General features: G+C 49.6%; 2 protein-coding genes across 3 annotated transcripts in view; one reads left to right on the top strand and one right to left on the bottom strand.

The window, feature by feature from the left end:
* Window positions 1-5,298: 5,298 nt before the first annotated feature.
* NHSL2 (NHS like 2) overlaps window positions 5,299-24,497 on the bottom strand; it is a 64,336-nt gene continuing 45,137 nt past the window's right edge. The window contains exons 2-8 of one of the 2 annotated variants that reach the window (XM_045538620.1): window positions 18,325-18,480; window positions 16,398-16,525; window positions 15,909-16,104; window positions 13,915-14,046; window positions 10,397-12,712; window positions 8,786-8,918; window positions 5,299-7,958 (exon numbers count right to left, since the gene is read on the bottom strand). In XM_045538620.1, the coding sequence (XP_045394576.1) occupies window positions 7,637-7,958; window positions 8,786-8,918; window positions 10,397-12,712; window positions 13,915-14,046; window positions 15,909-16,104; window positions 16,398-16,525; window positions 18,325-18,480 (3,383 nt within the window). In that variant the 3' untranslated portion in view covers window positions 5,299-7,636. The remainder of the gene's footprint in view (window positions 7,959-8,785; window positions 8,919-10,396; window positions 12,713-13,914; window positions 14,047-15,908; window positions 16,105-16,397; window positions 16,526-18,324; window positions 18,481-24,497) is intronic. The other variant, XM_045538619.1, reaches the window with a different exon arrangement.
* RTL5 (retrotransposon Gag like 5) lies at window positions 18,745-23,300 on the top strand. The gene is made up of 2 exons (XM_045538622.1): window positions 18,745-22,271; window positions 22,736-23,300. The coding sequence occupies exon 1, from the start codon at window positions 18,983-18,985 to the stop codon at window positions 20,663-20,665; it is 1,683 nt and encodes a 560-aa protein (XP_045394578.1). The 5' UTR covers window positions 18,745-18,982; the 3' UTR covers window positions 20,666-22,271; window positions 22,736-23,300.

The following is a 24,497-nucleotide window of genomic DNA, read 5'->3' on the forward strand; positions in this document are numbered from 1 at the left end:
CCCTAGGAAATCATAGGCTGGACTGGAATCTTATGGCCTGGGCCATCAGACTTTCTAGTAACAGCCCTAAATCCATGAAAGTAGTACAGGGTGGACTGGGGCAGGGGTCCCCAACCACAATTTTGAGGGAGCAATGATGGGACGAAAGAAATAAGAAAACTCAGAAATCCATTCTTTCCTACCAGCTTACCCCAAACCCAGGGAAGCAGAGGCACATTGAATAACAAGAACAGATGGACTGGGGAAAAGAATGAGGGTTTCTACACTGAGGTAGTCAGTAATGAGGAGGAGCGGGGAGAGAGAGAAAAAAAAGAGAAAGAGAGAGAGAGAGGGAGGGAATGAAGGACACCCCACTGAAGACTAATGGCTGGCATATGCAGCCCCTGTCCCCTGCCCCCGTGCAGTCAGACTGGCCTGACACTGCAGTGGACGGGAGGACAGTGAGCCACATCACCTAGTACACAACCCAGTCACCACGTGGGGCAGGCCACAGAAATGCCTGTCCCAGAAGACAGTCTGGATTAGGGGTCAGCCTGAGGCTTTGCATGGCCTACGAGCTAAGAATGTTTTTTTATATTATCCAAGGGTTGTAAAACAAACGAATGAACAAACAGCAGCAACAGAGAAGAATATGCCACAGAGACCATATGCAGCCCAACAAGCCTAAAATAGTTACTGTCTGGCCCTTTCCAGAGTTTGTCAATCCCTTGTCTAGATGATGGGGGAAATCCTAGCGCTCTCCTGTGAGAAGTCTCTGAGCATGCCTGAAAAGGGAAACCAGAGGAGGTCCAGGAGAAACAAGGGAACAATGCAAATAACTGGAAATACCATTCAATATGACTAGCACAACCCTAAAGGTGCACTGCCTGCAACTTCGCAAAATAGTGAGGTATGCGAGAATAGCCAAAAAGAGAGCCACACTCAGAAATATTAGGCAAAGAGTGTTCTGGGAAAGAGACTGCATGCAGAGCTTAGTACTGATGAAGGAATTCTGTTATTGTTTAATAGGATGGAGATGGAGTTTGAGCCCAGGGATTGACAAAATATCAAGCCAGGTGAAATTCTAGAACACAACAAAATAGCTCATGAGCATCTAACAGTTGGAAAAATTTTAATAAAGATTACAAAGGGAAGGTTAAAGTAGAGTCTAGAAAAGCTAATATTGGTTTGTCCTACTTTAAATAAACACCAAATACAAAAGTTCACACTAAAAAAAAGTAGAGACATTAAGGGACAATGACAAGAGAAATCTTGGTTTTTCCAAAGAAGTCGCCAGAAGATTCCCTTACATAGGAAACTTCCTGGATGAAAAATGGAATTTGATCTATAAAGATCCATTTTTTCACACAACTTTTAGGGAAAATATCCATTGTACAAAGTAGGGAACATATATTGAATTTGCAGGGAAACGAATGTTTCTAAACTGAAAATCATATTTATCTTTGGATTTATGAATTAAAGAACTCTTGAACATTTTTCCTTAAAGCATATAGTTCACGGAAATAACAGGGAAATTAATGTGTCATTAATGTAGAAGTCAGCTGTGGATCTTCTATAAATGTAGTGCTTTAAATGAAAACACACTTGGCCCAGAGGCAGGAGACCCAGAGTTGAGGCTGGGCCCGGCCACTGACTCACAGTGTGATCATATACAAGTCATTTGACCTATCTGGGCCTCACTTTGCTCAGCTGCGAAACAAGAGAGGTTGGTGCCTTTCAGCTCTAACATTCTATGACTACAGATAAATATAGAAATAAGATAAATACAACAATCTAGAAATAAGAAGTATTCCCCAAAGAAAGCTTTGGAGTCTGTAGAAAAAAGTAGCAATGAAATATAATAAAAAGAATAAAATTTTAACTACTAGCCAGAGTAAATACATCTCATTTAAAAATTAATGAAAAGGTTTGTAATTTACTATTCATCAGGAGACTTCAGAACATACACATTGATATTTCTTCACCATATACATATGGAGGAAGGAATGAGTTTGAGGTGACTTGTACAATGAGCACAATGCTGCATTTGCATGCATAACATTTTATAAAATTGGACATTAAAAAAAGCAAGACCATGTAAGGAATAAATTTCTATAAAGCTTGGCATTACAAAGAAGCTGAGAGGGTTAACTGGCTGTTCCAGGTCAGATTTTGTTTTGAGTCTGTTGCTATCAAATTCTACTATTTAGGCAAAATCTTAAAATCAAATATATTATACTTCTGCCAGAGCCCTTCTGGAGAACAGCCACCATGTGTGTGAAGACAGGCATTTAGCAGTTAGCAACACCAAACAAACCTAATGCTTTTCCATTTTCTCATTTGTGAGTTAAAAAAAAAAATTAACCAAAACCAGGCCAGCTGTGCTGATTAAGTCCAATCAAAGGATTTGCAGGTTGAGCAAGTGGTTGATTCAATCTAACAATTTCTTAAAACCAAACAAACGTACGCCTGACCAAGATGACAATATATACCTCTTGGCCAGAGGCTGATCACTGTAATGACAGCCAGAACAAGGGGAAAGGTTGGAATCGTTTGGAGAGCCGTGGCTATAGTGATTCAGTGGCTTGAAGAGTAACGTTACTGTAATGCGCACGTACACACACACACACACACACACACACACGGATGCTGCCATTGCTGGTTCCGGGACCACACTTTGAGAACCACTGCCCTAGATTTTGGGCTTTACTGAACAAAAATATGTACCTAGTTAATGTTACTCATGCAAATTTCTTTTTGCTAAACTTATTAAAAACGCCCCAAATGCGTGTCTATAAGCATTTGCTACTGTATTCTTCTACAAATCTGTTTCAAAGTACTCTAAAACTGCTTATTTCATATCATTATTTAAATCATTATACTTTTTGTTGCCCTTTGACAAAGGCACTTCTTTGTACCTCTTTCCCACTCTCTTGTACTTTTAAATCCCTAATATCTTCATCACTCATAGCTGAAATACATGCCAAGGCTTTGAAAGGCCTGGGGGCTCTGGTATATATATGGTCTCATTCTCACACCAAGCTGAAGTGACAGCCCATAACAGATAAAGTGGGGGAAGCAGTCTTGTGTTCAGGAAAGTTGTATCTCCAACAAGTTTAATAATCACCACCAATATCGGACGACTGACATTGCTCGGACATGGATTGGACAGTTTCACCTTTCACAAACAGGGCACATTTTCACAAACTCTTTAAATCCTTGTGTTCTTTTGCTCAAATGGTAAGTAGTATTAATTCCATTTATGTAAAAATGCTAATGTACAATATGAATGATCTAGGCTTTCTCAGTGGCTTTTAGTAGCCATTTCTGAGAGTTCCTTGGTAGTAACCATATTGAATAGCACTGGGTATCAGGACAATTTACCTGACCATCAGCTATGAACTAAAATGATTCCGGGAGATTAAGGTACTTTCTGTATTCTGGAGTTAGCCGTCAGGGAATTTGGCCTTTCTGTGGTGAAAAATACACTTCTACAACTAGTTGATGCCTAACATTCTGCAAGTAGAACTTCATTCCTTTGGCTTAAGGGTTTCCCCCCGTTAAAATGCAAGTGACCCTCAAAAGAGGTAGCATTAAGCATAAGCCATAATCTCATGGTAAATGAATTTTTCCCTTTCCTGAGAGCACGTGTTTCTTAGAGAGGAGGAGAACAAAGTAGGAGGCACTGAGGAGAGTTGGTGCTGGGAAGTGAAGTCTGGGGAGAATGGAACAGAAAGAGGAGACAGGACCACAGTGACAGACCTCCCACTCATTCACTACTTTGCTGGGGGGCTGTCCCTATGGGCACTCCTACTGAAATGGATGCTAAATTACCACTTGGAGCAGGTAACTTAGAAATTAGCTATGTTTTCTGATACTATTGAAGCTTCTTTAATGTATAGGCATACAAAGGCTTACAGCAATGGAAAAATAGATAGCAATAAAACATTTGGTGCAACAACAGATAGGGAATTACCTCCCCCCCCCCCAAATAAGAGGAACTATACTTGTTCATAGGAAGAGAAGCTAAACACATTACAGAGTGCAAATCACAGGGCTGGGACGAGGGTAAGGCACTTGCATGGCCCTGAGAGTGGGCGCCTCCTTGAATCTGACATGCTAGGCGCCTCGCTCACCTCACCCTAGTCCTGGCCCTGGCAAATCATATGAAAGTGAAAGCTCACCATCATGTCACAGACTGGATGAGAACAGAAGGCTGAATGAATAAGGAGCAGAGCACTAAGCATGAACTCGTCTTTTTCCCGACTAGTTCATTTATGAGGAAGAGGGCAGGTGCACGGACAGATCTGCTCAGACCGCAGGTACAGAGAGACTGTAATCGGATCTATGTTGCCTAGACAGTTGACATGGATGTCAGGTGAAATGCTTGTTAGAAGAGCCTGGTAGGATCTCCTCTGTCTTTGCACATTCAAGGTAATTTCTCCATCAGCTGGTCAATTTGTGGTGATTGAGCTGATGGGAACTATTTTGCCGCCTATTGTCTCGCCTCCTTTATGGGTGAGCTGTTGGCTAGGGATGCAGTTCCTGGAAACTGGGCCCGAGGAAAAAGTTGGGGCCAGGTGGGAGGCCCAGGCGGGAGGCTGAGGTGGGCTAAGTAGTACAAGCAGAGAAAAGGAAACACCAGCCAAGCTCGCTGCTGTACTGAGAATAACTTGCTCTCTCCCCTCAATATTTGAACCACAAACATGTACTGAATACCTACCAAGTGCAAAGCACCTTTAGTTACCGATTAACCTCCTTTCCTGGGGCTGGCTCCCTCTATTTCTGAGTGGATGGAAGTCAGACTAGCAGAGCCATCTGCTACTATTGGTTGGAATCAGAGGGGGAAAAGGGGTTAGGACCAACTTGAAATGGAAGCTGACCTCCTGGGGCCTAATTTCATTTCACTCAAAACTCTTCTCTATTCTGCTTTCAAAAAGTATTATCATTATTCTTCGTACTAGTACTAGCTACAGCAGTAGGTTCTTTGCAAGCCTTCCTGAGAGGGGCTTTCAGCCTCTCTTCTCCACTCTTGGCAGAGTAGCTGCAGAAGGCAGCAGACATTGTGGTTAAGTGCCTGGGTGGGAGAGAGAGTGGGTGTTGCAATAATCAAGGGTAGGAGAGAGGTGGAGCATTAGGGGTAGGAAAGGTGCTTGGGGTTCTGTTAATCAATGACTGGTAGAAGTTTCACAGTTTGGTTGTTTGGGACTAGGTCGACCTGTTGCAAAATATTAAATGAATATTTCCAGTCCTAAATGTTATCTCTGACCATACACTCTGCCCCAAATCCTCTTGTGCTAATGGGAACACCATTGAGCATTTGAGGGCCATAGTGACGATTTAGATGTTCTAAAGATTCAGGGCATACAGAGTATTGTAGAAAAAAGCAAGAATCAAGGTAATTGAAAAACAGAAAAGTGGGCGTTCAGCTTTAGAATATTGGGGGAAACCTCCAGAGGTAGCAAGGTGAGGGGAGAGGCAAAACCCACTAGAAGTAGTAAACAAGAAACTTCCAGAAAAATGAGCAGAAGTAACAAGTCCTAAAGTACGAGTCCCATACTCAGCTTTAGAGTTCAGCTAGTCGTAATGGTTCCCAAGGAGCAGGCCCTGGCAGCCTTTCACTTTTGTTAAGTAAAAGCACAAACACTCCTTCATTTCCCTATAGAGGAAAAGGTTTCTGTCTTGGAATTCTGAGTCTGGGGCAGACAAGGTGGAATTCATATATAAACTAAGGCCAGGGATGAATCTATTTTATTTCAGGCAAAAATTCCTTAAATTTGTTGAGGACCTTCAAACCAAGTAGTTCTAATACTTTCAAAAGCAACTGGGCTTTCGCTAGCTGTTTATTATTTTATTTGGTTTCTTTCTAAATCAGAGGAAGTGCTGATTGCAAGGGAGCTGGTAGGCCTGGCCTGTTCCCAGAAGTCTCGAATTCAGAACTGTACCAACCGAGGGCCTAGGCCTGGAGTTTCTCTGTGTGAGAGGCCCCAATCTTCTCAGTACTCGGTGCTGTTTTTCGGCTGCTCTGTCTGGCTGGAGTGCGGGCAGTTGAGCTAAGAGCTTGCTTCTCATTGGTGAACAACACGACCTATAGAAATTGAGATCTGCTTGTCTCTGGAACTCTTACTGCATCCTCCAGGAGGTTGACCAATGAATCTGTTGGGTGGGGGGTGAAGTAGGAAGGGGTCCGGGAACTCTCTTTGTGAGGCAGGCTACAATTTCACTTGACTTTTCTTTTTGTCTCTTGGGATGGTAGACAATTAGCTTGCCATCACTGGTCAGCAGGTTTTCTTTGTTCAATGCTTCGTCTGTCTTCCCCCCAACCTCTCAGAAATCAAGCATATGAAGATCAAATGAGTCACTGCTCTTGCTCTGCTTAGGAAATTGAGCTGACAAGAATAGTTAGCGCCTATAAGCTTTGGGGAGGAGGGATCGCAGTGGCTGTCCTGGAGGTCTTTCAGCATCCCATTTCCCCAAGTCTTACACTGTGCCCCAGCACAGTTAATTGAAAGTTGGTCAAACAGCAGAACCTAAATGACAAAAAGTAGCCCTTTTTTTGGTGTTATGGGCCATAGCAACTTGCAAGGCTGCCTTTTAGATTTTGGATAGATCCTTTTAGTTTAAATGTTCTTGGTTTTTGGAACAAAACCAACCACAAACCACGATCTGAATTGAATGGTGAGGGGCAAGTTGCACTTACTTTCTATCCTCCTTGAGCCTTTGATGCTGCTGCTCCTTCAGCTAATTACTTCCTGTAATGAGTGTTATATGCAGATGAAATGAGAGTTCTTAGAATACAGCATGAGCTGGGCACAGATCCTGGCTACCGCTGTTGGCAGACTCTTGAAGGATCTCAAGTCGCACGCGCGAGTTACCTTGGCTAGATCTGAGTGAACAAATGACTGTCTCGTTTGTTGGCTGAGCTTGGTTAATCCAAAGCAACCTGGTCCAGGCCTTTTCTAACGAATGGGGGGGGGTCTATATATTTATTGAAACTCATCACCCTGATCTCCGTGTAGACAATCAAGCTGAAAAAGGCATGAAGTTTCAGGACAGAGTCACATTCATATTCTGCACCACAAAAGCCATCCAATCAACCCCATGCCGAAATAAGTGCACACCTGCAAACCTCTCATAGGTGGAGGGAAGTTAAACTGTGGCTGAGGAGGCATTAGAGTCTTAGTCTTTCTGTCTCTCCACACAGGGCTGTCAGGGCCTCCCCAGGAAAGGGAGCTATCAGTAATGGCACCCTACGCCCCCCAGGCTTGGCAGCCTCCAATCTCCTCCTACACTGAGCTCCTCAGTGACAGGAGCCAAGGATGGAGCAGCCAGGTCATTGACTGAAAAGGTGGCACATGTGCCCTCACATCTGAGAACTTCTTAGTTTGTGCGCACCACTGGGGGAAAATAAGAAGAAACTCGGGAGTCAGTCCAGGCAAGACTGTAAGTATGAAAATGTAAAGTGTCTGTAGATGATTAAGTGCCTGATGACTTTAGCTTTAGATGAAGTGGCCTCTCTCCTGCCGTCCAGAGTGTGAGTTAATGTGATAGAAATGTAGGCTCTGTCGTTATTCCCAAGGTTCCTTTTTAAAACCTTTTCTCTTTCCCCTTCTCTACCCAAGTTTAGTAAGTAAACCCCGCTTGTTGAACTAAGTGCTTAGGTACTGGGGTTATCAGTGGTTTCATAGTCTTTTGAAAATTGTGCAATAATTCTCCGAGCCAGTGGGTTAGTGGTCTTCAGCAGTTCGGCTGCTGAGGGGCGGGACTTCAGAGTTGCCTTGCTTCCCTTCTTTTGTAGCAAGGCCTTGAAATCATCGTTTCTGCCAGCATCTAGGTTGGCGCTGCCGCCCGACCCTGCGGTGGCAGCCGACTCACTGATCGGAGACTCAGCTGTGTTCTTTATCGGCGAGTGGGAGCTCTGTCTGCTGCAGGCAAAGGTCTCACCAGGCTCCTTCCAGCCGAGCAGCTTTCTCTTGGACCTAAATAAGACAAAGTTTGATTTGAGTGAGTTCACGCAGCAGATGTTTACCAGTGCTTCACAGACCTCCATGCTAGTGACACGATCTGAGAATGGCCGTGAAGCGGCCTGGCAAGCGGTTATATTGACTGGCCTTCTCCCTCACCTCTACGTCCTCAGAGTTCCTTGTTGGGTCCCCTGTCCCCACACGCCTTTCAAGGCCCACAGCTGGAGTCACTTGGCCTGTGCCTGCAGGCTCAGTCCCACCCAGGTTCTAGGACCAAGGACGAATTTCAGGAGTCAAGGCTAGCAGCTCAGTGACTCTGAACCAGAACAATCTGGAGAACGGTCCTGTTCTAAACTGATGCTCCAGCTCCAATAATTGGGCTCTTTCCAGTTTTCTTGTCACCGAGCCCCTGACAGGTGCCCCTGTTCAAGAACTGGGTCCTCATTTGGTCCCCCTTTGCCCAAGTCCCTGCTTTGATATACTACCTGGTGCCCTACTTCACCTCTTGATAATATTTTTTAGTACAAGGAATTCTGTGAAGGGTTAAATGTCTCTGACTATAGACAGCTGTGAGAGAGCAGATGGAGCCACAATAGGCCAAGCAGTTGCTAGGAGACGAGGGGCCTCTCACTTAGCACCTGGTCCTCCCCCACTCCCCTCCTCCCCTTCACCCAACCATGTCAGTGAATTTGAGATGTGACACCCTGGACTGTACTCATATATGTGCATATCTGAATTTAGTCTCCAATTGCAATTCTAACGGCTGCTTAGAGGTAGAAGTTTTTCTTTAAGTAGAAGAAGGGAAGGCAATTGCAATTAGAATTAATGAAAATGGTCCAGACCTGTGTATCACAGTAAATAAATCTTCAGTTGTGCGTGAAGCCACAAAGACGTCATCATCATCCTCCGCAATCCATTCGGCTGTTTTATCACTGATTAAACTTTTTTCTTCGGTACTTGATTCCACAGAACTCCCTAGACATAAGAATCAGAAGGAATGACTTTGACCACAAAAGATAGGACGAAGCGCATTCTCATATGTTATTTCATTCGATGTTCAAAGAAACTCCAGATGGGCAGCAGGGTAGAGATTTTTAATGTCTCCATTTTGCAGAGGAGGAACATGAAGTTCAGAAGTTTAATGATTTGCCCAAGGTGGAGTGAGCGGTGAAGATCAGCCTGAGTTCCTGTTCTCTCATGCCTTTGTCATTGCAACAGGCAGCCCGAGCATTCTCTTGCTTTAAATATGGTGCATCATTTTTAAAAATCAAGGAGCTGAGAGAGATCTAAAGTAATGACTCTCACCCAGCGGGTCCTAGTGGGACCTATCTGAATCTCACAGAGAGCCTGTGGCATCTGAGGGAGCATATGCTAAAATTACCTGTGGGTTTGATTTGCTTGTGTTAGTCACAATGATTGACTTATACCAAAAGTTCAAATCAGCTTATAGAAGGCCACGAGATTTTGATGTTTGGTGTTATGACTCAAAGAAGGAGGAGAAACATGGATGAACCTGAGAACATTAAGCTAAGTGAAATAAGCCGGTCACAAAAAATCAAATACTATATGATTCCACTTAAATGAGGTGTCTAGAGTAGTCAAATTCATAGAGCCAGAAAGTAGAATGGTGGTTGCCAGGGAGGAATCTGGGGGGAGAGAGAAAGGGGAGTTGTTGTTTACTGGGTATAGAGTTTCAGTTTTGCAAGATGAAAGGCGTTCTGGAGGTTGGTTGCTCAACTACTCAACTATGTGAATGTACTTAACACTAATGAACTGCACACTTAAAAATGGCTAAGCTGGTAAAAGTTATATTTTGTGTATTTTACCACAATTGAAACAAAAAGAGACAGAAAAAGAAAGAATGAGAAACATTAACTAGGCTGCTTTTTTGGTTCCTGGAAGAGCTAGCCTCAAACCACCCAAGAAAGTGAGCTCCCTTCCCTCTGGAAGGCACGAGGAAAGGCTGCTGGTGGTAACATATTCCATTCTTTCTGAAACCCCCAAGCCTCCCGCGGCACTAGAACTCAGACTAGGGGGCACTGAGTCCCCAGGAAACTAAATTCAGTGCAGCTAATGAAAAGTACTGTACAGGGAGGTGGAGAAGTAGTTCCTGGGGCCTAGGGATGCATGCCTGACTAGGCAGATGGGATCCTGAACTCCTAAGGTGTTAGGACCTAGTTTGATTTCATTAACTCAGCACTAGGGGTTCGAGGGTGGACCGGCCCAAACTGGGCCTTGGCCATCTGCCCCGGGTCAGTCTTGATCCCAAAGGGAATAAGGCCGACCCATGGTTCCCATATAGACTAACCCAATCTTTAAGAGGTGCCCCCTACTGACTTGGTCCTCCTGGGATCAGGATAAATATTCTGGGGTACCTGCTTCTGTCTTGGGCACTCTATTCTCACGCCTGTCTCTCCTGTGATTGAAAAAAATCCAGGGAACAGTTTACTAACCCAGAGGGCTTGCCTCCTTTTCACTGTCAGCCTGTGGAGTTGAAGTAGCCCTTTCACCATCCCCGGTGCGGGGACACTTGGCATCTTCCTCCAGGGTGATGATGGGGCTGAGAGGCAGCCTTGGTTCTGCCATGTAGGCCTCCATTTGGGCTGTGGGGGAGGTAAGAGGCAGGTACAACACGCTGGGCTTTTTTGGCACAGGAGGTGGAATCTTGCCTTTCTTTTTCTCAGCTTCTTCTTGGCTCTGGAGGCTAATTCTATCAGGGAGGGCTCTCACCTTGGGGCCCTCGTCCTCCATGCTTCCCTGGGAAGGTTGCTGGGTTCCTGAGAAGAAAGCACCAGAGGAACTGGCAAAAGGCATGAAAACAACAGACGAGGGTGCTGTCGACTCGCCTGGGCTTCTGCCATTGGGGAAGCTGGAGGACTTTGGTTTCCGCACCACCATGTAGCTGTCTTGAGAGAGTGGTCTCACGTGTTGAATTGAGCTCTTGGGGGTTATAGTCAAGGTAGGTGAAGTAAGTGGGTACTCCTCAGGGACAGATGGTGGCTTGTGGATCAAGCTTGGAGGTCTTCGAGCCAGCGGAGGCTTCTCAGCTATGGGAGGTTTCATCTTTCTCTCTGGCAAGGTGAAGACTTCTTCTGCTCTGGGTTCCTCAGTATAGTCAGGGCTCTCAATGTCATCTTCCGGCTCAGACTTGCTGACTGATCTCAGGCGAACAGAACGTAGGTCAGACTGAGTAACCATGGGCATGATTGGCTGGTTGGGACTAGTTTTCTGGGCCAACTTGGCCCCGAAATTTGTATCTGAGTGATGCCTGCTCACCTTGGTTTTGCTTCGGATGGAGATACTCATCCCAGACAGATCCAGGTTGGTTGAAGGGGTCAATGGTAGGTCAAATGATAGCCGTGACTTGGGAATTTTCTCCATTGGTGATGTTGGGGGGAGTGATGACTTCCTCTCAGGTACCACTGGACGTACCCGGACGCTGCTGCTTGGAGGGGGTACGTGGCCCAGGGTCAAGGACATGGAGACAGTGGGTGTTGGTGTCTCCGACTGGCTGGAGTAGCCACTGGAGGGTGACATCAGCCCAGTGGGCCTTCCTGGGGAGGATACCTCCCTGGCTTCCACCTCGATGGAGAGTTGGGAAGGTGTAGTGGCTCTGGAGGTGGAAGGGGAGGCAAGAGACTCTGAGCTGCCCTGAACTTGGGTGCACTCAATGACCGTGGTGCCAGTGGCAGTGCTGGAGCTGGACAAGGATTGGTAGGTGTCACCAGACTTCCAGTCAGTAAGATACCAGTGGTGGGAGAATTGTGTACCTTCCGGATCTTTGAGGGTTGGCACAGCTGGGTGACCCTGAGCATCTGGGTGGGACGAGTGATGTCCTTGGTATTCCAAGGAGAGGCAAAGGCTCCTGGGCCTCTGGTCCTTGGGTAGCACAGATCCCCCTTCTGGCAAGAGGACTGGCTCATCTTTGACCAGTGAGACACTGCGCGTTGGTGGGGAAGGCTTCTTTTTGGCCTTCTTGAGTGAGATACTCTTGGACCTCTGCCTTCTGTGCTGGGCCTCCTGTTGGGCACTGAGGGAGGCAATGTTGTCAGCACTGTTGCTGCCCTCAGAACTTGTACTGGCATAAGGCATGGCACAGGCCTCACTGGCCTTCTGCTCCTTGTCATAGTCCACATCTGTGGTACCCGAGTCTGTGGGCACAGACAGTGACCGTTCCCGGAATCTGCTGGCCCCACCTGGGCCTGTCTCCAGCTTTGAGGTAGCACCGGTCAGAAGGCCAATCTTGGAGGGTCTTTCCGGTACTTGCCTTCGTTGAGTAGGGTGTTCAGAGTAGCCAGACAACCCACTGCATCCTGCTGGGTTATCACGAGCAACAAAGAGGGTAGCAGCCTCCTTAGGAACCAGAGGTGGGAGTGTGTTCAGAGAGACCCAAGAATTCCCAGAGGAAGGATGTTTTCCATTTTCATTGACTTGATTTCTCTGGCTGGTGGCACATGGAGTCATGTAGGTAAAAGCATCTCCCTTCCAGGAAGTGGAGAACGTCGATTCTGTGGGTCCATTGCAAGAATTGGGGATGCTGTACACCATTCCCATGCTCTCCATACCAGGAGGGTTTGGGCCACTCCGTGCCTGGGGAGGTTCTTCTGGCTCACTCGAAGGATTTCTCAGTACTGGTGATGTGACACTTGGGAACCGAGCTTCCTGACCAACCGCAACTCTTCCATGAACACCTTCCAGAACTGAGTGACTGGGCCTGATGTCAGAGGTGGTACAGTGGGCCACACTGCCTGCTGGGCTGTTGCTGTGACCTGGAGGAAGTAAACACAGAATGTTAGTGGTGCAGCAAGGGATCCCCGATCAGCTGTTCTGAGACAGGAGCACCAACTTTTTGCCAAGAAGCATCTGTCAACAGCTTGGTCAGAATTCCTTGGTTCTTCCTTTCCATGGATGAGGGAAGTTGGGTCCTTTCCCATCACCCCACAGTGAGTCATAGGGTGCCCTTGAATTGTCCAGATGGCTGCCAAAGGCTTTCCAACTTTGATTATTCCTTTTACAGCTGAAGTGTCACATGGGACTACCTTGGGCTTTTCCCATACTTTCACCCCAGCCTCATGAAACCATCACAGACCTCAGCGTTCATCCATCCGGAGATGAGAGCAGAGGCTTCCGAACTAAGGACAGCACTGTGTGACTTTCAGCTCCAGCAGTGACTCTGGAGTATGCCCGAGCTGGAAAGTTAAGAGTCTGGTTGCATTTCTGGCACCTTTCAATTTTAGGTTTTGCAATATAAGAGACTTAGGATAATCTACAGATGTGAGGAAACCATTCAGATGTTCCAAATCCCCAAAGGTTTTCTCATATATGTGAACAACTATTACTGCTATGTCATTACTACTACTGCTATGATCATTTATAATAACAGTCACCATTTGTTGAACACCGGCTATGTACCAGGCACATGGTAGGCAAATTATGTACAATAACTGTAATCCTCACAGTAACTCTACTGGATCGGTATTATTATTCCCAATTTACAGACGAAGAAGCTGAGACTCAGAGAGGTTATGAAACTTGACCAAGGTCTCATGGTCAGTAAGCGGAGAGGCCCAGACTCACATCCTCTGGTATCTCCCTGCTCTGTGCTCTTTGGATGGCGTTCATTTAATGGTAGCAATGGTTCTGTTAAAATGATGGTTTTAGCAATGATTCCTCCCCTCTTATCTATTTACCTAAATTCGGCACATGTGGTTATATTACACTTATGATGGGTAAAAATAATGTAATGAATTTATTAGCCCAGGAGACCTGCTCTCCATAATCAGCTGCTGCCCTTGACAAGAGGCCCTTGGCTATTCTTAATCACCACATTGGCTTTTTCAGGACATCCACAGCCCCCTACCCACCCCCCCCAAATTATTCCTGTTCCCCATCACCACAGTACCACCTGGGTGGCAGGATGGTGGGAGTGGGCAAAGGGAGGGGTCTGGGGGATCGGCTGTGGTGGGGTCACCTTGGTCTCGCTGGGAAAAGTTAGAGAATCCAATAATGGTCCGCCTCCGCCTCAGGGTGGACTTAGGGTTCACGGCTGTCTCTGTGTTAAACAACGAGTGTCGCAAACTTGCATGTTTATCAAACTGCTGCCCTGTAGCCAAAATAAAGACACTTGGGTGCATCCCAGTTTCTGTTTAAAGTACAGTGGAAATTGGCCTGAGGTAGAGAGAAGGGATGATGGCAGTAGCGATGAGCATGAACAGTGTCCAAGGCAGGCGGCGCTTCTTCTCCATCCCTCCCAGTTTGGCCCTGGCACACATGCTGGCTTCCACAGGCTGCGTCCAGGTCACCTGCAAGTCTTAGGTGGACTGGGGCAGTGGTTTTCAACCCTGGCTACATATTAAAATAAACTGGGAAGCTTTTGAAGCTCCAATACCTGGACCCCACCCCAGTACACTTAAATCTCTGCGAGTAGGGTCCAGGTAGTAACATTTTTTAGAAACTCTCAGGTGATTATTAAGATTTAGAACCACGTGCGAGAGCCGGGGGTGAGAGCCATCAGCGAGGAGCAATGGGCTGAGACTAGATGTTGCTTGACTGTGATCTTTTCTCAGCCTTTATGTGGGCCAGGTGAAGCCTGTGTCTCCAGGAAGCTGCCCGTCTGTGCTCCGCCATCTGGGTGCCTATAGCCACCTGGTTACATTATACCAAAGTTGGCTGCAGTACAGTGAATGAGCTCAATTTCTCTTCAAGTGTTGGGCCAGTCTTTGGCTCCCAGGAAATGACTGGGGCAGTTAGGGTGACACAGGGCCACGGGGCGAGGTATGTGGTTCCCCTCCCTGTCTCTCATTCCACAGCTGGCTCATCAGACCCTTCCCCTTGGCCACACGGCCACACGGCCACATATGTACACACACACCCCAGCAAGAGTCTCTGTGGGCAAAACTCAGGGACAGCCTGCTTGAGAGTAAGAGAGATATTTCGAAAGAGAGCACCCAACGTCACTTTATGAGTCTCTCCTTATCAGCCCTTACTCCTCTTGGTACATCTCCCTAAGCCGTGGGCTCTGTTTCCTGTCTCTGGTTTCCTGAGATGACGCCAGTGGCAGTGGATGACCCCATATCAGGGAACATTGCCACATGTGGCCAGAGCTGTCCTCATCGTCTTCATTAACATTTTCCAGCATAGCATGGGCTGGTGCTAGCTCGCATGGTCCCTCTGGTCCCTTTTGGTTACTGAGGTCTTGGTTTCATCAGGTCACTGGCCCTATCTCCTTCTGAAAATGACTGGCCCTCCCCTTCCCCTTATAGCCTGTGGAGTGTGGAGCATGAATTAGCAACGGGCATGGCATAGTGTGCCACATGTCCCCAGAGCCACAGCCATCTGAGCTGTGTACATCATTTTCCCCACTCTCAAGGGTTGTACTGGGTCCCCTTTTGGTCTCTTTGGCCGTAGTACCTTTCTACTACTTCTATTCTTGAAAAACTTGCCAAACAAGTCGAGGAGGCCCACCTCGCTAGAAGACCAGTGTCTAGTGTAAGTGCCAGAAGGCCTCTGGCCTGTGCCTGGGTGTGACCCTCCCTTTTACCACCAGCACTCTGAACTCCTCTATCCCCCTCCAGCTCCTATTGGTGTACTCCAAATCTGGCTTCGGGCACAAGAAGTTGTCTTTTTCTGATCCAAACAGAACTCACTCACAAACTTTAAGTTTCCACATATCCTCTGAAGAGCACACAAATTCACAAAGTTTTGGAGCTTTCTATTAAGAAAATTTCACTTGCTATCAAATGGGCTCAGTTAGTGTGGCAGTGCCAGTAGGGAGTGAAGAAAGAGCAGCCAGAGCCCCCTCTTCTGCATACCTCCGTTCCCTGGCGAGAGCCATGACCGTGACAGCGCAGGGCGAGCCAGTAGCAAAGAAAGTCTCACTCCCTCCCCCAGCACCCGGTGCACCGGAGAGGATGGTCTGTAGTGGCATGGAGGGAAGCGGACAGAGGTGGTGCTAAGCAACTCTACCAGAGACGTTGATGGGCACAATGTCAGATTGCGTGGAGCAAGGCTGAGGCCACCGCTTCTCCTCTAGGATAGGCAGAGGGAAGGGGCTATTCCAGGCAGTTTGCTTGTCGGCTGTGGTAGGCAGGCCCGGCAAGGCCTCGGGGGCCCTCACACCCTGGGTGGTGGTCTCATCCTCGCTCAGCTGTCGTTTTGTAGGCTGTTGGGAAAGAAGGTGATGGAAAGGGTGTGCTCCCGCCTGGCGATGAGCCAGTGCCCGCAGGACAGCTGTTTAGAGAGGGTGGTTGGAGGTTTTGTCTGGGAGGCAGGAGAGCGTGGACAGGCTGCCAGGCCAGGCACCTGCCATGCAGGGCTCATCCTGGTGGGGCCTCAGGGTAGCTCTGCTGGTGAGCAGAGGTGAGCAGCAGCTTCCAGTGGGTAACGTAAGCAGCTTGAGGTCTCCTGTCACTGGGTGCACGCTGGCTCTCCCAGGAGGGGCAAGAGGCAACTCACCATCAATACAAACTCCAGACGCCTGGCAGACTGGGGCCTTGGGCTGGGGGTGGGCTCAGGGGCCTCATCAGAAGAGCGGAAGGTCTGCCCCAGAAGTCTGGCCTCCGAGTACTGTTCCTCATATTCTTCTGAAAAATAGCAGAGTGGAGACACACTCTAGGGGGCCACGGCTGAGCACTGGGCTTGGGAAGGACCATGAGCCGGAGCTCCTGCTCCAGCCGCCAGGCCTGACTTGCATTCTTACTATAGGCTATTTCCCAGAGTCTGAGCCAATGGATTCAGAAATGGAAAGTGCCTGCTTCCCAGGACTGTGAGGGCCGAAGAGAAAAGAAAGTCAATAAATAAATTCAAGCTGTGCTGGTTTGGGGACCAAGTCCTTATCTCAATGGCCCCCACCCTAAGTGCTCAACTTGGAGAAGAGACTCAGGATGCAGATACCTTTTGATACTTTAGACTGCAAGGTCCTCTCTTTGAAGCCCTGCAGCTCTTCAGGTTTTCTGCAAGCCTACCAAGGGAATGACCTGTGTGAAGCAAGAGGAGATCTGCACTGCAAAGTCCAGTCTGGAGTTCTCTCTTGGATGCCAGGAACTCTTACTTGAGCCTTTGAAAGCCTGTACCTGTACCTTAGTCCCACTGTGGGTGAGGTCAGGTCTAGGAGGACTAAGGTGAAGGAGAGGGAAGGAGGAGGTAGCAGCATAGAAGAGGGAGAAGTTCAGAGGCACTGTCGTAGGGTGATAAGAAGGATGCATAAGATTTGAATGGGTTTGACTGAAGGGATGAATTCAATGAATAAACAAAGAAAGTGAGAGTAAAAAACAAATGTCCATGGTCTACCTACATTTGAACAAAGACTCTCTTAGAATCATAGAAAGTCAGGGTTGCTCTCAGGGTTCTCTGGTCCAACACCCCATTCTGCCCAGAGTCCCTCCTCAGCAGCCCTTCCAGTGCTTCTGCATGCCCAGCGCGCACACAGTTGGGGCTGTCAGGTGTGTCAGAAAAGTTCTTCCTTATCTGGAGGTGAAATCTACCTCCCTCTGGGTTTCCACCCACTGGTCCTAATTCTGCCGGTAGCAACACAGAACAGAACAGACCAACTCTTTTTTTCTGCATGGCAGCTCCTCTGTTATCTGAACACAAGGCTTATGCTGTCCCTTGGCATCTTGCTTCTCTAAGGTCACCACTGCCCTGGCAGGGAGGTGGGGGTTATGGCTGTAGTCCAGTTGGTGGCCCATGGGCAGTTTTCTATTCTTCATTAGAGTCAACCTTCGTTGGTAGGTAAATGAGAGCTGACAAGACCTGTCTTCACATTTAACATCCACTGAGCATCTCTTGGGGGATCTAGCCCTGTGCCAAGTGCTTCTGAAACCCAAGGGTAGTAAGAGATGTGATTCTTTACATCAAGAAGCTCAGTCTGGTTAGGAGGGCAAAATAGGTGACCTCTGGTTGCTGTGTATTGGGCTTACTTTGGTGAGGCAGTAGCTACCCTGGAGGCATGTGGACAAGGTTACTGTAAGAGCAGAGTGAGTGAAGCCCAGAGTGAGAGACTATGCAGATGGCCCCTTTGTCTTCCGGTGCCAGGATTCCAAAGGCATGGGCGATGTGGCAAGAGGAGGCCTGGAGGGAATGTGGGAGTTTCCCACCCAGCTCTCTGTGAATGGCTTGACCCATTGTCCGGCCTCAGCCTCCGTCCTTGTTTTCCCCATGGACTACTGAGCTGAAAAAGGGGTGGGGGGGCGCTTGGAAACAGACTCTTTTAGAATCATTAGTCTGAAAGGCGAAAGATGGAAACTGTGTGCTCTGTTTGTTGATAGGTTTTAAACCGTTCTCTTTCTCTTGCTGGTCCCTGTCCTCTTTCTTCTTTGCCTCCCTCCTGCCGCTGCGCATGTCGCCTCTGGACTCCGGCCGCAGCCCCCCTCCCTCTCAGTACCTTGCAACAGGCTCTGGAGATTGAGCTGCGCCTCGCGAAGCAGCTCCTCTACACTCGGGGGCCTGCCCGAGGAGAGGAACACGTTCACTGGCTGTCGCCATGACGACCTCGAGTGGGCAGTCGCTGTCGCATTTTCCCGACCCGAGTTAGCTGCAGCTAGGGAAGGAGAGAGTCAGTGAGAGGCGCAGCCGAGGGGGGCGGCGCGCCGCGGCCAGTGGGCGCCCGCGGTTCCCCAAGACCCGCCCCCGCGGGCGGGGGGAGAGCGAGGCTGCGCTTAAAAGGCGGGGAAGCGGCGGCCGCAAGACTTTTCCTCGACAGATCCTGCCGCAGTCGGCTCTCTCTAGGTCCGACCGCCTCGTCCTCCCAGCCGCCTCACCACTGCCACCGCCACCGCCGCCGCCGCCGCCGCCCGAGTCGCCCGCACCCTCCGCCTGGCGCCTCCCGGCCCGGTGCCGCCGCCCGCCCTCCCTGGCCCCGCGACGAGGTAACGCGCTCCGGGCCCGCGCCGCTCGGCCCTCTGTCCCCAGCGCCGCCCTCCGCGCTCGCCCCGGTGGGTGTGGCCCGGCCTCTCCCGCGCCCGCCGCCGCATTTCGGCCTCCTCCCGCCGCCCCAGCTCCCGTCCCTCGCCCCGAGACCCAGGGCCCCTGAGCCGGTCAAGATGTCCGAGGCGGCAGGAAACCTCAATAGCCTCCGCATGGCCAACGTAGCCCTGCGGGAAGAATTAAATGCTCTGCGCGGGGAGAATGCCAATTTGGGCCTTCAGCTCGGAAGAGCCCTGGCTGAGGTTAATTCCTTGCGGGGCAATGTCTCGAGCTACATCCGCTGGCCAGTGCCCATAGTGCCCGTCCTTGCCGAGGAGAACTTTGAGTTCCCGCTCAGTGAGATCGACGCCATTCCCGAGGGAGAACTGCCCTTCTTGTGCTGGCCTCCCCCACGCACCGAGCCCGAGTATGTCTCGGATGATCTTTTGATTAACGTGATCCAGGACTGCAGCACCCCGGATGGGCCCACCGACCCTCCTCTGCTGCCCATCCCGCCCCCGCCGGCGGTGCCCCCGCCCGCGTCAAAGGAGCCGCCCCCGCAGGCCCCTCTGCCACCGCTGGAGCGGCCTGAGATAGAGCCGTTTTCAGGCGACCCAGTCTATCTGGCTGAATTCCTCATGCAGCTCGAGACCTTCATAGCTGACCATGAGGATCATTTCCCCGGGGGCGCCGAGCGGGTGGCCTTTCTGATCTCCTTTTTCACTGGTCAAGCCAAGGACTGGGCCATCTCGGTCACCCAGGAAGGAAGCCCCCTGCATGCCAACTTCCCGCGCTTCCTCGATGAAATCCGTAAGGAATTCTGTGGTCCCATCCCCCCACGTGTGGCTAAAAAGGCCATCCGCAAGCTCAAGCAGGGACACTGTACCCTCGGCAGCTATGCAGATGCTTTTCAGTTCCTGGCCCAATTCTTGTCTTGGGATGACTCCCGCCTCCAAAATCAATTCCTCAAAGGCCTGTCGGAATTCTTCCGCAAGGAGCTCTTATGGTCAACTGAAATGGCTGACCTGGATGAACTGATTCTCGAATGTGTGGAGATAGAAAGAAAGGTGCGCGTCCCCAAGCCAATCCCGCTCCCTGGGGTTCGCAATATCTTCTTCCCTTTTGCTCCGAGCCCTAATGAGGATGAAAGTGAAGTGGAAGAGTACTACAGTGAGGGTGAAGGCCAAGAGGCACGCAGGCACAGGCTTCACCCCAAGGACCAGCGGAGGCGCATGAGGGCTTTTCAGCAAGAGATGGAGGAGGAGGAGATGAAGGAGGAAGACATGCGGAAGGAGGAGGAGGAGGAGGAGGAAGAGGAGGAGATGAAACAGAAAGTGGAGGAGGAGGAGATGAGGAAGAACGAAGATGAAGAAGAGAATAATGATGAGGAAGAAGATGAAGATGAGGATGGGGGCCAGAAACCAGAGCAGGAGCCAGGGATGGTGGAGACCTATGGTGAGGAGGAGGAGGAGACCCTGGATGAGGCCCAAGAGGATGACCTAGATGACCTGATGGAGATGGAGCCGACCTTTGCCCACGTGTCATCCCAGACTTCTGGCCCCATGAGTGGCAACTATGCCGAAAATTTTCTGGGTGCATCGCCTCCCATAATACAGCCCAGCAGACGGAGGAACCAGAACCGAGTCCCACTTCTGGAGGGCCTTCCAGGCACCAATTCACCATTCTACAGCTCACCACCACTGATTCGCCGCGCGGGTCGCTTGGGGCAACGCCAAATTCGAAGACGCCCCCCAGTGCTATTCCGCCTCACTCCGAGACAGGGGGGCCACCGAGCTGCTCGTGGCCGAATTCGCGTGTGAGTGCTGGGGCGACATGGCCACCCAGAACACACCCTTCTTTGTCTCCCACCCCTGCTACTGCTGCCACACCTGCTCACCTGCTGACCAGTACTTAAGGGAGTTCTAGACCTGCAGAACCCAAAGAAGACCTACAGAATTCCAGACCGTCTTGCAAGCAAGACCAGAGAGTGGCATGTGCCTGACCAGGGCCACCTGGGAAAGGAGGGATGAGCGATAGCTGCCCTCCTGGCATGTACTCTGCTCAGTCCTGCCACAGCTGGAGGGCAGGTTTCTGGGCCTGTTCCCATAAATGAACTGGTCGCCCTCTTGTATTTCCCCTCTAGTTGTTCCTAACCCTCACCTCTCCTGCGTTTATTTGCCCTGTGTTCTACAGTTTTATCCTCTGATGGCTCACCAGGACTTCATCCAATGCCTCACTGATCTGCCCCAGTGACTAAAGGACAGGCTACACTGAACTCCTAAAGCCACTGAGGCCAGTTACTAGATGTAATCGACAGCAAGCAGGATGGTATCAAGAAATGTACCTAGAAGCCTCCACTCATTTCATGTCACACCTCCAGTAGAAGGGCCTGGAAGAGGACCCTACATCTAGTCCAGTGAGAGTGCGCAAAGCCGCATGTCAAATGAACAACTGAGATTTGTCCTTGACTGACTGTGTAAGCTAGTTCCACTTCTGGCACTTGAGGGCCCTTGAACCAGCTTGCCAAATCTGGGGCCCTCTCCTCTTACCACACTGCCCTCCTGGGTATCCCTGGTGGACAGTGCCCAACAATGCAGGCTCTCCACCTTTCCTTGATGTTGCCTAAAGGGTAGGCAGTTGTGGGGTGGCAGAGGAGAAGGAGAAAGGAGCAGCAACAACTCAGTTTGCCGTTGTAAGGAGTGACTCTTTCCTTAGGAATGGTGGTCTCCTCCCCCAGCCAGGCCTTGGACTTCAGCCCCCAGTGAAAGGTCTTTACAGGAGACTTTCCATCCTTGGGGTTGCAGAGGAGGCCTAACTGGCCTTTCCTTCTGGGATAGCCAAAGAGAGGAAGAGCCCATAGCCTGCTCTTTAACTCCCTTTGACTTCAAGGATTCCTTAGTTCTGAGAGGAGAAAGAAAGGTTGGCTCTACAGAGACTGCAGCCTTGCAGCTGGGACATCTTCATGACTCTCAAATGGGGGTCAACCCCTGGCCTGCTGCTGTGCTTTGATTAGACAGTGAGGCATAAGAGGGTGACTGCCTCCTAGGAACTCCTAGGACTTCTGGGTGAAAAGAGACCTGCTGCTCGTCTTGGGTCCAGAAAACACTGCTTCTGCAGTGAAAAATACACATTTACTATGTCAGCTCTGGCCACAAAATGCCAGCCAAACTGGCAAGCCTGAACTGCCCCTGGACACTGAACTTTCTGCACAGTGCCTGGCAGCTGGGCAAGTGCAGCCAAAGTGTCTGTGGCCAGAGAGAGGGAAACAGTTAAACCTCTGCTCCTCACTGGAGTCTGACACATAACCTCAGCCCAGCCTTAGGATTTGGTCCTGGAGGCAGGAGGAAGGAGCTGGAGGAAGAGGAGCCGCAGAGAAACCCAGTCCTCCGACTGGTTTCTGGTGAGGTCTCTATTCATCATTGGGAGGTAAGATGCCCTTTTGTTGATCACTTTTGTTTCTCAACCCGGGGATCAGTGGAGTTGGGTTCCTATAACCTGTTGCTACCTTTTAAAAACGTCTCCCCTCTCCAAAGAGAAAAGTAATACATAATCATTACAGAAAATTGGGAAAATAGAGAAAACTATAAGGACAACAACAACAACAGCAAAACCCAAATGTTCAGAATCCCACCACACGACGCAAGCACTATTAACACACTGCCACCTTTCTTTCTAGTGTGTTCTTGCTGTGTCTTCTCAAAGCTGAGATCATCCTGCTTTGCTCTGGATCAGCAGGATTTAAAATGGCTGCCACCTGTGCAGTCATGCATACTGAATAATTTATTTAAGCATTCTTCTAATTTGTTGGACATTTCAATTGTCTGGTTTTCCCCATTCCCATCAGGGCAGGAGTAAACAACCCTGTAAAGAAACTTTTGTCTGTTTTCCAGCTTATTTCCTCAGGAGAGCATTCCAGAAGGGGAACTGCTATTCTTCGAGACTGTGGACCCTGTTTGCTGATGGCCGACACACTGTCCCTGCTGTCCCACATCCCTGTGGAGGAGTATGAAGGACAGGTGCCTTGCACCCCTACTTCCAGGGAGCCCTCAGCACAGGCCCTGCCTATTCCCATGATGCTTCTCACCCTGAACCCTCGGAGCCTCAGCCAGGGACAGAACGGATGAGCAGTGAGCTGGTTTCCAGCACTCTGGGGGCAGGAAGGGCTTGGGCTTCCCTTTGACCCTCTTCCCCGCTTTCCCAGATCTTCAATATTGTGATGTAACAGCCACAAGAGCTGTAAGAGGAACTACGGGCTTTGGGCTTTTTTTGGGGTCGAAAGAGGGGTTGGGGGAGGGGATGCATGCGGGGCATGAAGGCAGCCCAAGGACTCCCAGAAACTCGGAGGACTCGTTTGAGATAAATATGTTATCGTTGCATTACTGTGTTGTGAAAATCAGAAATTGCTCTGTATGCTAAAGCTTTCTCTCCTCAATAAAAATACAAAGGGTGTGTAAAGATTGGGTCTCTCTGGGTTACTTTACAAGCACAGACAGGTACCCAATAGGTATCCGGGTACTTCCAAGGCCCCCTGCCTGAAGCAACCCTAGCCTGAAGTCTTGAAATCCTCAGATGAGGAAACTAAGGCCCAGCGAGGCTCAAGGGACCTGCCTACGTTTAGGATGGCAGAAATTGTTAGGAGGGAAGTAGAAGCACTGGGCATCTTGAAAAATAGCATGAGTTCTCTACCTACTGGGGGTGTGGGTGGCCCAGCCCTCCCTCCCATCCCGTGACAGCACCCCCTCCACCCCAACAGCACATGGGGCTTTGAGTGGAGGGAGGGAGGCCAGCCAGGGTGCGTGGGGAGGGCCCTTCCACTTTTTTGCCACTAGATGGCGCTGTGGGACGCCAGTGAGTGGCTGGGGACCCTGTTGAAACACAAATCCCCAGAGCTGTCCCTGTAGAGGCCCAGCAAGACTGTGGGGGCAGGAGAAACTGAATCCCATTCTGGGATTTTCCCAAGTTTTCCAGCAGGAACTGGACATTTTTTTCCCTGGGGAAGTGGGTGGGAACACTCACCGAGCCTTTACTAGTTGTGAGTGCTGTGCCAGGCACTTTCCATCCCTTATCGTATTTCATCCTGATTATCTTCCTGGGGGGCAGGCCCTGTCCTCCCCCTCATCTTAAGAATGAGGAAACTGAGGCTGAGAGAGGAGAAGTCACTGGCCCAACGTTGACAGCTAGTGATTGGCTCCTTTGTAGCCCCTCAACTGCCCATTGCCCCACTCCATTGGCTCTACTGTCTTATAGGTCAGGCTGGTCTCCGGGTTCTGCCCTGTCCTCCCCTCTTCCACAGCTTGCAGGATTCCGGTGGAAAAACAACCCCTAGTTTCAGAGGCACATTTGCTTTGTCCCTTTAAGAGGAAGGAAGGGAGGAAGGGAGGAAGGGAGGGAGGGAGGAAACCAGCCAGTTTCTGACCATGTGCCAGGCACTTTTAACGACATCATCTCATCTCGTTGGCACACTTCAGCAAGGCAAGCAACAGTGTGTCCTTTTAGAGTGGAGGGACATGAATCTCAGAGATATTTGGTTCCATGGGGTCTCTGGGTCTTTGTGACTCCTAAACCCACATTCTCTCAACTCTAATACACCATGCTGTCACCCAGGAGAGGCCCCTGACAAGCTCAAGCCTCAACCTGACTGGATACTTGGTC

Source organism: Lemur catta, chromosome X (assembly GCF_020740605.2).
Source record: "Lemur catta isolate mLemCat1 chromosome X, mLemCat1.pri, whole genome shotgun sequence".
Lineage (NCBI taxonomy): Eukaryota > Metazoa > Chordata > Mammalia > Primates > Lemuridae > Lemur > Lemur catta.